The sequence below is a fragment of the Salarias fasciatus genome, chromosome 1 (assembly GCF_902148845.1).
Source record: "Salarias fasciatus chromosome 1, fSalaFa1.1, whole genome shotgun sequence".
Classification (NCBI taxonomy): domain Eukaryota; kingdom Metazoa; phylum Chordata; class Actinopteri; order Blenniiformes; family Blenniidae; genus Salarias; species Salarias fasciatus.
This window is the reverse complement of record NC_043745.1, coordinates 4,460,654-4,472,751: the sequence shown is the minus strand read 5'-3', so window position 1 is coordinate 4,472,751 and position 12,098 is coordinate 4,460,654. Positions and strand designations below refer to the sequence as shown.

General features: G+C 43.3%; 1 protein-coding gene across 1 annotated transcript in view; it reads right to left on the bottom strand.

The window, feature by feature from the left end:
• The window catches only part of dpy19l3 (dpy-19 like C-mannosyltransferase 3), a 71,461-nt gene that overhangs the window by 40,313 nt on the left and 19,050 nt on the right, over positions 1–12,098 (bottom strand). The window contains exons 7-12 of the mRNA XM_030098419.1: positions 9,861–9,984; positions 9,554–9,688; positions 6,099–6,230; positions 5,097–5,198; positions 4,824–4,897; positions 3,859–4,017 (exon numbers count right to left, since the gene is read on the bottom strand). Coding sequence (XP_029954279.1) covers positions 3,859–4,017; positions 4,824–4,897; positions 5,097–5,198; positions 6,099–6,230; positions 9,554–9,688; positions 9,861–9,984 — 726 coding nt within the window. The remainder of the gene's footprint in view (positions 1–3,858; positions 4,018–4,823; positions 4,898–5,096; positions 5,199–6,098; positions 6,231–9,553; positions 9,689–9,860; positions 9,985–12,098) is intronic.

Genomic DNA, 12,098 nt, shown 5'->3' with positions numbered 1-12,098 from the left:
CTTCAGAGCTCTTAACGTCCTCCGCCTCCACTGGAAGCCTTTGTCATTCTCAGCAAGGGCAGAAACCCAACATTTAATCACGTTTCTTCTCTGATCGACTGTTTACTGCCTCCAGCTGTCTGCAGGATTTGGTAAATACTCAAGATACCAGCAGGACCTATGTGGGACACTCTACGGAGGAAAACACCGTCTTCAGTCTAACCTTCCATTGAATGAAACGTAGAGTTAGAGCAGGTTCAGGCTACTCTGGACCATTCTCCACTGAAGCTCCTGTAGGTTTAGACTGCAGGGAGCTTCTTTAATCTCTACTAGAGACGTTTCATTTTACTAAAGCTCTGTCTCTTGTTCTGCAGAAAGTCTCCACCTCTGAGTGCTGTAGGTTTCATCCTGTTAAAGATAGTTTTTCCCTTCCTCCATCTTCTCTGCTTGCTTATGAGGAATTGTTGGTTCTTCTCTGTGAAAGTGTCTTAAAATGGCCGTATTGTATTTATAATACATATAGAGAAATAAAACTGAACTGAACTTTGCATCATCCGTCTTTATAATAGAAATGTGAACCAGGCAAAATTGTTGGAATAAAAAAAAAAAAACCCTGTTTATACAGACTTGTGGACTTTAATATAACTGTCGTCTTTCTACAAAAACACTGTTTATTTTAAGTAAATTCTATATTTACTTGACTTCTTCTTCCTCTCAGGTCTGAAGGGGAGGCGAACGTCTGGATTATATCAGTCTGAAATCAAAACACTGAAGCTGATTTATGACTTCAGCTCTGCAGCTTTAATGTGAAATTACTACATCCTTTGCATGTATAGTGGTCTAATAGTGTTGCAAAATATACTGCAAATTCATCATTGCTGGAATATTAATCCATATTGAAAAACCCCTAACTGTATAGATGACTTACTATTTAGAAGAAATACCATTAACATCACGTGTTTGAGTGTTTGCACATTTTGCTTTGTAATTCTCTCAGATTTTTCAATGTCTTCTGCCACCAGGAGAAATGACACTCATCACTTCCCATCTGTAAGTGAACCTGCAGTGAAATGAGTCCTCATCCTTCATGTTTCCTCGTCCCTCATGCTTCCTCGTCTGGGGATTTAGGTGAGCGACACCACTTGTAGGTGGAGCCTCAGTGCCCTTGTGTTTAATCTCATGAGGCTGCAGCCATCACTTATCAATTGTCATTTGGTTCCCAGCAGGAGGGGGGCTGTGTTGAATTACCCCGCTTCTTTCTTTCACTGTAAGCAGCTGCTTGACCTGCAGCAGTGTGTGACTACGCTTAACAAAAGAGATGTATAACTCACTTCATGCAGAGTAATTAGTCCAGTGAATGTGTTGAAACATTCCCCGTGAGGCTGGATACACAGTCGATGATTCACTGAACTCAAACCTGATCAGATTCACTGATGTAGGGTCAGAATACAGCAGGTTAACAAGTGATAATATGATCTGGATGAATATAAACAGTTATGCAGATGATGCTGTTCTCTTGCCTTCAGACAAACTTTTCTAGTTGTAGTCCATTTTTCGCAGAATTTCTATAAAGTGATAACTTTTTTCTTCTACATTTAAGGTCGTGTCAGTTTGAATTTGCAGAATGTGAGTAAAGGTGCATGTAAACATTCTTTATCACAGTTCTCTCAGTCCGTATGCGTTCAGCACGTTACGGATGTTGATATCGTGATAATCATTCTGTGCAGCCTGAGATGACATATCACTGCTGCTTTAAACACAAGCTGACAGAACTACAATTAGGTTTCTGTGCACCCGTGATCTGTCAATTCAGAGTGGCAGGGTTTCAGATATGGAAGAACAGTGTGATTAATTCTAAAAAATTGTGTGAATTTGATCATTCTTGATTGAGAATAGTGATAAAAACTGAAATCGACAGCCAGAATTGCTTCACAACTGGAAAATTACAATCAGAAAACGAAAAAATAATCAAGAATGAAATAAACAACAAAGTCAGGTGCCGTTTACACAACAACCGTGACAAAGTGATTGTTATACAGAAACAACAACAACAGAAGAATGTTGCAAAACGTATCCTTGCACCTGAGTGTAGCGGATATCGCACGTCTAATCTGCTGATGAAACTAAATCTACATGGTTTTGTTTCTTCTTGTCAAACCGACTCCAAACACAGAAGAGAGAGAAGACGCTGCTGCTCAGAGCGAGCTGGATCTGGGGCGGTGGAGGCAGTTTGCACAGCGAGTGGAGCAGCTATTAAAGCTTCCTGTCTTTAAAAAGTCCGTCACCACAGGCAGTTCTGGAGTCTCTTCATGTGACTGAGAATTTTGCGAACATTAAAACCAAACCGATGTTCCCTCTGTTGTTTTCGACTGGCTGTGAGTCAGCTGCCCTCACAGTTTAATAAAGCAGCAGCAGCGGCGGCGGCGCACGGCCTCACTAACAGTTCTTCATCTAAATAACTTGGTGTCCTCTGGTACACACTCTGCCGTTCCACTCAGCTTCCAGGTTCATCAATAAAAAATACATTTTAGCCTTTTAATTGTGTGAGACTGACTTTACGGCAGCTCGTATAAACCCACCGGTCCGGTAAAAGGAATCATACTTGATAACTCCGCCTGTGTTATCAGTCTGTACTGAGCGTGGAGAGAACGAGTCTGTGACCACTTTAATTATTCATTATGAAGATTTAAGACACAGAGCAGTGTGTGAGTGTGTGCTCCAGCATGGCCACTGCTGCGCTGATGCACTAAACACCAAACTGCTGTATGCATGGAAGGATGAGCCTGGCAGTTCAAACTCAGCAACTGTTCAGTACGCACCTGGATAATTTCCTGGAATTCCAAAAAGTCATGGGTCAGATGTGTACTGATCGATAGATTATAAATTCATTGAACTGAATGTGTCCACCTGCACTGTGGAGATGTGTTTAAAAGACATTAATGGACAAGAACGATTAATATTGGACAATATTTACAGTGTGATTGGAGAACAACCTGGACTAAAACACAGATATTGTACATGTAGGTCAAGTTTATGCAACATTTTCAAGAGAAAAATGATAACTTCCACAGCATTTCAGGGGTCTGTTTACACAGCAACCACCAAAAACACAACTCTTTGAAAACACTCCACTTGGAAACGGGAGGAAACACAGCTACTGCTCGTGTGAACCACGGCCTTTGTAAATAGTTCTTCTACACATGTTCAGTGGATGGACAACTGCATCATTTTTGGAATTTCAGCTGTTTCTGTGGAAACAAACACTGTTCTCAAAACAATGCATAACTTTTCTGACACAAAAACAATGCGTTTTCACTTGAAACGCTGCTGTGTAAACATTTCCTGGCCTGGGTCTGTCCAGGTAGGTGGGGCTATTAATGATAAAACCTAGAGGAGAAGCTGAGAGGAGATCTGAAGTCCATCTAATGAGGTTAAAACACATTTTCTTTGTTTATATGGATTCACTAGTAAACTGTCACTTTCATCTTTTGTGTATAGCCTTGATTGTCCTGCTTTTTTAATATTTGGGAATATAAATCACCTTCAGTCATTGCAGAGAGTCTGGTTCTGGTGGTTCCAGTGGTTCTAGTGTTCGTTACAGTTCCCTTACCTAAGCTATCGATGTGACAAGTCTGTAAACGTGCCCGTTTTTCTCTCTTCATCCTGATCAACCAACATCTGAATCAGCGTTTCTCCTGGTTCGATTCAGTTGCTTGTAAAACTTCTCGGTTTTAGCTGAACATGTGACATGCGATCATTCTGATGAGTGTTTCAGTCGTGATATCAAGGTCATATTAAGGTCACACTGGGGTCAGACTGAGATTCTGCCTGGTGTCTGGCTTCACCTTCTTGCCATGTTGATGCCGCGCCGCTGCCTACCTGAGGTTGTGCAGCGCTGCCACCAGCAGCATGGCGCCGAGCAGCAGCAGGGTGATGACGTACGGGTACACCAGCAGGGTGCCCGCCATGCGCTCCAGAGTGTCCAGCGGCAGCACGCCGAACGCCTCCTCGCACAGGTACAAGCTGGCATCGAAATCCCTGGAGAGCGACGGACAAACACGACGACACAACCATGACGACAAGGCACCTCTCGGCCAGTTTTCACGATCAGGTGATTATTTCAGCGCCGGGTTTGTCAACAGAGTCAATCAGCACAGAAATAACTGGCTGGAGGATGTGTGCACTTCTTAAAGCCAGAGAGACCCTGAATTTCAGGCTCAAAGCTTTGAGGCCAGAACAGACCGATGTTGCTGCAAAACGTCTTCAGAATGAGCTCAAACTTTATTTTCTCCGTGAACTGTGCACATTGCACACGTTAACGTGGGCCACGCTGCTTCTGATAAATAACAAAACAGAGAATTGAGACATCACAATCCCAGCGCCAGTCTCGGCAGGGAAGAGGATAAAAAAAAGAGAGAGAGAAGAGAGAAGTGTAGCAGCGAGCGAGGGAAAGCAGCAGCGTCGTGCACAGCCTCCTGAATAATTGAAGGACCAGTTGTGTAGCGGCGGGCTGTGAGCTGTGTTATCTGCCACCCCGGAGCAGCTATCCAGCGGCTGAGCGGCTCAACACACACACACACACACACATAAATACACACACACACACCGAGTGTGTGATCGATGGGAGGTCTGCCGGTGTTACCCCGCCATCTATTATTCACAAACACGCCAACACTCCAGGTGCTTAGCGAACAATGCAGTGGCTGTGGATGGAGTCAAGAGTTACGCTGTGGATCAGCCGCCGCAGACGGTTTATTATGAGCCAACAGACTCTGAAAGAGCCGAGCGGGACCACAGCAGACGTGTGTGAGAGAGTGTGAGAGAGTGAGAGAGTGTGTTCTTACCTGGTCGGGCCCAACGCGAACTTTGACTTGATAAATTTGAAGATGTGCTCGTCTGATCTGAGCTGAAGAGCTTTCTGCAAACACACACGGAAGAGGGAAGAGGTCATCTTGTGAGAATGTGGAAGGAGGTAAATAAAGCAGGCTGCGAGCGGGTGGCGGGGTTATATCGTACCTGCGAGTTTAGAAACATGGTGAACAGAGAGGAGGTCGGGGGTGACGGAGGTGAGAGGATGAAAGGGATGAAAGAGTACAAGACAAGAAGCTGAGGAGCACCTTTGCCAGGTAGTTGATGGTGACGGTGAGGAGGAGGACCATGGTGCTGTGGAGGATCACTTTGCTCACACGGACCAGCAGGCTTCCCGTCTTCAGCCCGGGCTGCGGGAACAGAAGGCGTCAGTGACTGGGCTCCTGAACGAGGACTCAGGAATTACTTCCCGACTCGTCAACGCTCCCTCAATTTTATGCTAATGCAGGGAATATGCATGAAGCTGTTTAAAAGTCTTGTGGATAAGGTCACACGTAAACAGAGAGTGCACGGCGAGGATGTGCCAGGATGTGTTCCACCTCTCAGAGTGACACCGAGCAGACTTTAATTAGTCAGCACGGTGATCTGGAATCACAGCGCGCAGCACTGCTGCTCTGCAGACGGACATCTCGGGGTTTCGTCACAGCTTTTCACTCTGAAGCTGCTTCGATAAAGATGTGAGAATCTGTCAGTTTTTAGAGATAGTGACAACTCTTTTTTTTTCCTTCCTCTCACAGTACACTAATAAGATCCTCCGTCTTGGGCTTGTGGTTGTTCATCGGGCATGAAAATTGGCTGGAATCGACTTTTTGGGGCCTGAAACTGGATGAGTTTTAACCACCGTTGCATCATTGTGTGGCACATGAGGAGATAAGGAAAAAAACTGACAGAAAATAAAATAAATGAAATAAAGTTTGTGTTGAACGCGGATCTGAATGTCAGTCTCTCTCTCTGAAGCCCCCTCCATCTCCCTCTGCACCCCTCCTCCATCCTGTCACATTAAAGGCTTCTGCAGCCATTACAGCGATAAGACCTGATTGATCTAAACCACATCTGACTCAACAGCGCGATGCACACACACATCTGAGTTATCGACCGCAAACGCCGATGTCTTGGAGTCAACTGAAGCGCAGGTTAATCTCCCGTCTGTGTTCTGTAAACCAAGAGACCGAATTACAAATCCTTCCTCTTTGCTCCCATTTAGATCTGAACACACACACACACACACACACACACGTACACACACTCACCTGGCAGTGCCTGATGAAGAGCGCAGCCACGATGAAGCTCAGGACCAGAGATCCTAAGATCATGGAGTTACAGAACTGCAGCAGCCAAACAGTCAGCAGGCTGCTCACCTGGACCAGGTACAGAGTGGTCACCTAGACGGACGGACGAACCCACACCCACACACACGCACACACACACACACACACACACACACACACACACACACACACACACAGCAGCAGGTTAACATGTTGCAGAGTAGATTTAGCTGCTGATCGTCAGAGACGTGCACAGCTTTATCAGCCACCCCCTGGTTGAAAGATAACTCGCTCCATGTTCTAATTTTAGGTGACGTTCCGTCTCCGCTTTTCACAGATGAACGCTGCTTACAGCATCAAACGGAGAAACCGCCGCCTCCCTCCAGCCACGTTCAACCAAACCGCGCTGCACACAGCCGCAGCGAGACACGAGAGACTCTCCAGGTTCCACAGCAACATCTTTCTTCAGGGACTCACAGGAATGAAAGGAAAACCAGTAAAATAAGGACCAGGACAATAAACTGCCTGTTCGAGTCATTAAATGAACTTCAATGGAAAGAAAATGCTTGACTTTCTGTCTTCCATAAATTTGGAATTCATATTTGTATCTGTACTAACAGTTATGAATTAGAAGAAAACTTATTTTAAAAAAGAGATTAAGAATGAATTTATTTAGTTTAGAGTTGTATTGTTTTGGTTTCACTCTTTATCTTTGAAAACAGCTTCATGAACTCTCTGCCCTCCACCTGCACAGCCTTCATTATTGTCATTATTATGTCGAATTTAGACGTGTTCAGGAAATAGAAGGTTAGTTTTTCTATTTACTGTGGAAAGCACTTTGTGTTGCGTTCTTTGTTGTTAAAAAAACATTTTCAGGGTTGTAGGTACTGGAATGTTAGCAGACAACACAGCTTCATCATTTTCAGAATTTCATTTGTGTTTCTTTAGTGTTCAAATCATTTCAATTGTATCCAGTGGTTAAAGCAATGACAAGTTCAGGACACTTTTTTATTTTAAAGAGCAGATAAATATATGAGAATCCACAGTTTGTTTGTCTTTTTCTTTTAGAATTATTTAACCAGTAAGTCGGCTTAAAGAGACTCAAACTTTTAACCTTTGATCATCTAAAATACTCAGCCGCCAGCGAAGTAAGGCACACGAGGCTTCACAGCTGGAAATATCCTTCAGTTTGTGGAGAAACTTGATGTAAAACAGGGTCGTTATCAACTAAAATCAAAGCAGAGCCACATCCAAAGCAATGCTTTGGATCATGAGATCAAATCATTTTTTATTTAATTACTATAGCTACTATTTCTTTTTAAATGTAAAAAGTAAGGCATTGGACATCCTGAAATAATAATACTTTGAAAAACTAAACACATTTTCCAATATCAACTAAGATCATTCCAAACTAGAAAGGCAGTGAGCGAGCGCAGACCTCCACTGGACACCTCAGTCACATGTGTCTGGGTCCTGGACGTTCTGACCCAGAGACAACAGTGGATGGAGAACTGGATCTGCTCAAAGCCTTCTGAGCTCAGCCCCCTCCTGCTCACACTGCTAACAGACGACTGCAGCCACGCGCCAAAGATCCAGACCACCAAGCTCCGGGGGAACCAGGGATCAACGAGGAGGGAGGAGGTGGAACGTCTGGAGGGCCGGTGGAGGAACACCAGACTGACCAACGGCTTCAGTCCACCAACCGTCAGAACGCTGAACTGCTGATCCTGATATGCACACACTCTGCACTTTCATTCGATTTTAGCATTTTTCTTTAGTCACTCAAAACAAAGGCTTAACAGCTGTGCATTTGAAATCACTGCTGCTACTTGACACTCACAAATTCCCTGAACAATTTTGCTAATTAAATCGGGGTGTGTGTGTGTGTGTGCAGGAGGGGTGATGTGCAGCTTTCTTGGAGAAGTGAAAAAGCATTTTTTTTTCCTTTTCGTTTTAGAAAAGTTTTGCATTTACACAGCAACGTTTCACAAACGGTGTCGGTTTACAAGGCAGCGCCAGAAACCCTGGAAACAGTGTAGAGAGCATGCTGGGCATGATGGAGTTGTTCTTCGTTTTTGTAATGAAACCACACACGTGTACAGAGAACAAAGATGGAGCCCGAGCGCTTTCAAAAAGTTCCACCTTGGGAGTTGTTCTCAGAAAGTTGTGTTTTCAGTGGCTCCGAGCACCGTTGTCATGTAAAGGGACTCCCAAAACCCAATGAAAGTTTAGTATATTGGTTTGAAAACAGGCCCTCAGTGTTCCCAGAGTCAGAAGAAACGAGGTCAATTAGCTTTTCACTCCTCCTCAGCTGCAGAACTGACTTCCTGCTGACGCTCACTTCTGTTAAATGAGGACTAAAAACACTCTTATCAGCGCGGGCTTTCCAGTAAACAACAGATTTGACCTATTTTATTAGAGGTTTTACTTTATTTCATCTTCTTTAAATTGCCTTTTAATCGCATTGCTTTAATGTATTTCCTTTATTTCCCTGTAAAGCACTCGTGCCTGAATGGTCCAAAAGGAATAAACTGTAAATATTAGAAACCGAACACAATACAAGAAGAAGAATTTTAACACTTAAAGAAGAAGACATGATGTGTTTTGTGGAGACAGAAAGGAAAGCTGTGTGGGAGTCACGATATTACAGTAATCTTTGTATTTGTCAGAAACAGCCACTTCCGATTGATTTTCTAAGTGTTTCTTCGTCAACTCCATTAAGAATAAATTACGGATTGTGGTCGTCATGGTAACCCTGCGTACCATCTACTGCCTGACGCTCTGTGTGTACCTGTAGCAGCCTTGATGTTTCCGTCTGTAAATGAAGTTGTTTTCTTTTCAGACTGAAGCAGAAACACACTAGTGTTGTTCTTTCCTCTTCTCCTCTGGATTCAGACATTTGCCTGCTTCTCTCTCAGGGTTTTTCCACTTAAAGCTTGTTTTCTGCTTCAGGTTCCTGGTTGGACTATGGCTTGTAGTTCCGTCAGCAGTGAACGGAGCTTCAGTCTGTCGTTTGGTGTCAGGATGACATTAGCACAGACGTTACAGAGCAGGGTTGAGCTTTACTTATACACTTCATAAAAATCTATTTTAAAAAATCATGACTCACTGTGTCATCCTCTGTTTTCTCTTTAAAACATGCTTTCAGCTGCATTTAGGATTTTTTGTATTATTTATTAAATGAAAAGAGTTGGATGCTTTTAAATGTGTTAAAATAAAATGACGAGTAGTGAAAGCAGAACAACTGAACATGGGAAAGTTGATAACGTCACACAGCACTAATGTTAAGGGTGAAGACAAACAGAATAAATTCAATCTGTAGAGTGGCTGAGGTTCACGTACATCATGTAAAAGAAAGATTGTTGGGCATTGTTGTTGATTGTGATGCTCAAGAGACAAACTGGGTTCGTTCTGCGACTGAATCCTTGTTTTCGTACCTGTGAGGTTGTGAGGAAGTCGGTGCAGTCCAGCGTGTAGATGATGAGCGCCTGAACCAGCAGGATGAACTGGTTGAACTGCCACGTCAGGCAGAAGCAGAACGTGGTCACGTACATCAACCACACCATCACCTTCTGCAGACACACACACACACACACACACACACACACACACACACACACACACACACACACACACACACACACACACACACACACACACACACACACACACACACAGGGGGGTTCTCACGCTGCTCCCAGCTGCTGTCCTTGCAGAGAGGATGAACCGTTGCGGGGTGTGTACCTGCTGCAGGTGTGTGAGCTGAGGCCTGAGGTAACAGGTGATGGCGGTGACCTGCAGCGCCAGGAAGGGCAGAGACCAGTTCTCTCTGAGTGAGATGGTGAACTCCACACGGGTGGTGTCGACTCTGCACAGGAGAGGATCACCAACACACTTTAACAACTCCACCTAACAGACTGTATTTATCTTTTACATTGATTAGCACAGACACTACCAGATTGTATTTATTTTGATTTTATGGTGAAACCAGCACGTTTTTAATTTTAGATTGTATTATTAGTATAGTATATCATATATTATTAGCATATTGTATTATTAGTAATGTTCGCCCTGCATTACCAAGAACGTCCAGTGGAGGGCAGTGGTTGACTCCTTTTCCTTATTATGACTGAATATTATCATGGAGACAGTGTCAGTTAATCTCTTTATCATATTGCTATGGGGTTGTTCAGTGATATTGATTTTGATACGATGCCTCATAACAAGATAAAGTCTACTAGGAATAAAATCAAACCATCATTGCAGGAAACGTGAGAAAACTATACTTAGAATGTATTTATTGAAATGACACTGATTTCATTTTCAGAAAAGATGCAGTCAGAATTATCAAAATATTTTTGAAAATGCCAATGAAAACTGAACATTATGACTCATAAACGCTCTTCAAACTGTAGAATCCAGCTGAAGCTCTGTTTCTTTCCTCCGCCTCGTCCACAAAGCCACTCAGGCCTTGTTTACATGACGTTTCCAGAGAAAACAAAACTTTCATTCAACTTTCCATTGAAATGAATGAATCCAATCTTGAGGACTATGAATGTAATATGTTGCTTTATAATATTAATTTACAATGGGGGAAATAAGTATTGAACGCATTAACTGTTTTGTCATTACATTTATTTCCAAAGATGCAATTCATGTGACATTTCTTCCAGACACTGGTATTAACTCAAATAATCCACACATGAAAAGAAATCACAACATTCAAATCCATAAATAGTGATTATGTGGAATTAAGTGCAATAACACAGGAAAAAAATATTGAACACACTATCTGAGACTCGTTTAATACTTTGTGGAAAAGCCTTTGTTTGCAATGACTGCTTCCAGACGCTTGTTGTATGTATGAACTAATCGCCCACACTGCTCAGGTGTGATTTTTGCCCATTCCTCCGCACAGATTGTCTTCAAATCCTGAATATTCTTTGGTGCCCTCTGGTGAACCCTTATCTTTAGTTCTTTCCACAAATGTTCGATCGGATTTAAGTCAGGTGATTGACTGGGCCATTCTAACACATTGATTTTCTTTTTTTCAAACCATTCGAGAGTCAACTTTGCCGTGTGCTTCGGATCGTTGTCCTGTTGAAAGGTCCAGCCCCGTCTCATCTTCATCATCCTGGTGGATGGCAGGAGGTTCATCTCAAGAATTTGCCGATAGATGTTTCCATTCATTGCTCCTTCAATTATATGAAGTCTGCCAGTACCACGAGATGAGAAACAACCCCATGCCATGATGTTTCCACAACCAAACTTCACTGTTGGTATAGTGTTATTTGGGTGATGTACAGTGCCATTTCTCCTCCAAACATGGTGTGTAGTATGACAGCCAAAAGTTCAATTTTGGTCTCATCTGACCAGACAACATTCTCCCAGTATTCCACAGGCTTATCCAGATGCTGTTTAGCAAACTTTAGACGAGCTTCAACATGCCTTTTTTTGAGGAACGGAGTCTTGCGGGCTGAGCGTCCATAGAGGCCATGGCGGTGGAGTGCATTGCCTATCGTTTTCTCTGTAACACTTGTACCTGCTGCCTCCATGTCTTGCTGGAGTGTTTTCCGGGTGGTCCTTGGCTCTTTGAGAACTCTTCTGACCATCTTTCTGACTCCCTGGTCAGAAATCTTGCGAGGAGCTCCTGTGCGCGGCCTGTTGATGATAAGGTGATGCTTCTTCCACTTGCGGATAATGGCCCCAACGGTGCTTACTGGAATACTCAGATTCTTTGAGATAAGTCTGTAACCAGTTCCATTCTGATGCTGAGCAAAAATCAGGCTGCGAAGGTCTTGAGAGAGCTCCTTGCTTTTACCCATCATGAGATGTGTCTTGTTTGACTACTTGGTGAAAAAACAACCTGTTTATAGGGCCATCAATTAGCACTAACCCAGCTGATGTTGGTTTGCACTTATAGGAAGTACAAAGACTAATTACTTTCAGGTGTGAGATGGTATGGTGCCTTTCCTTGACAAA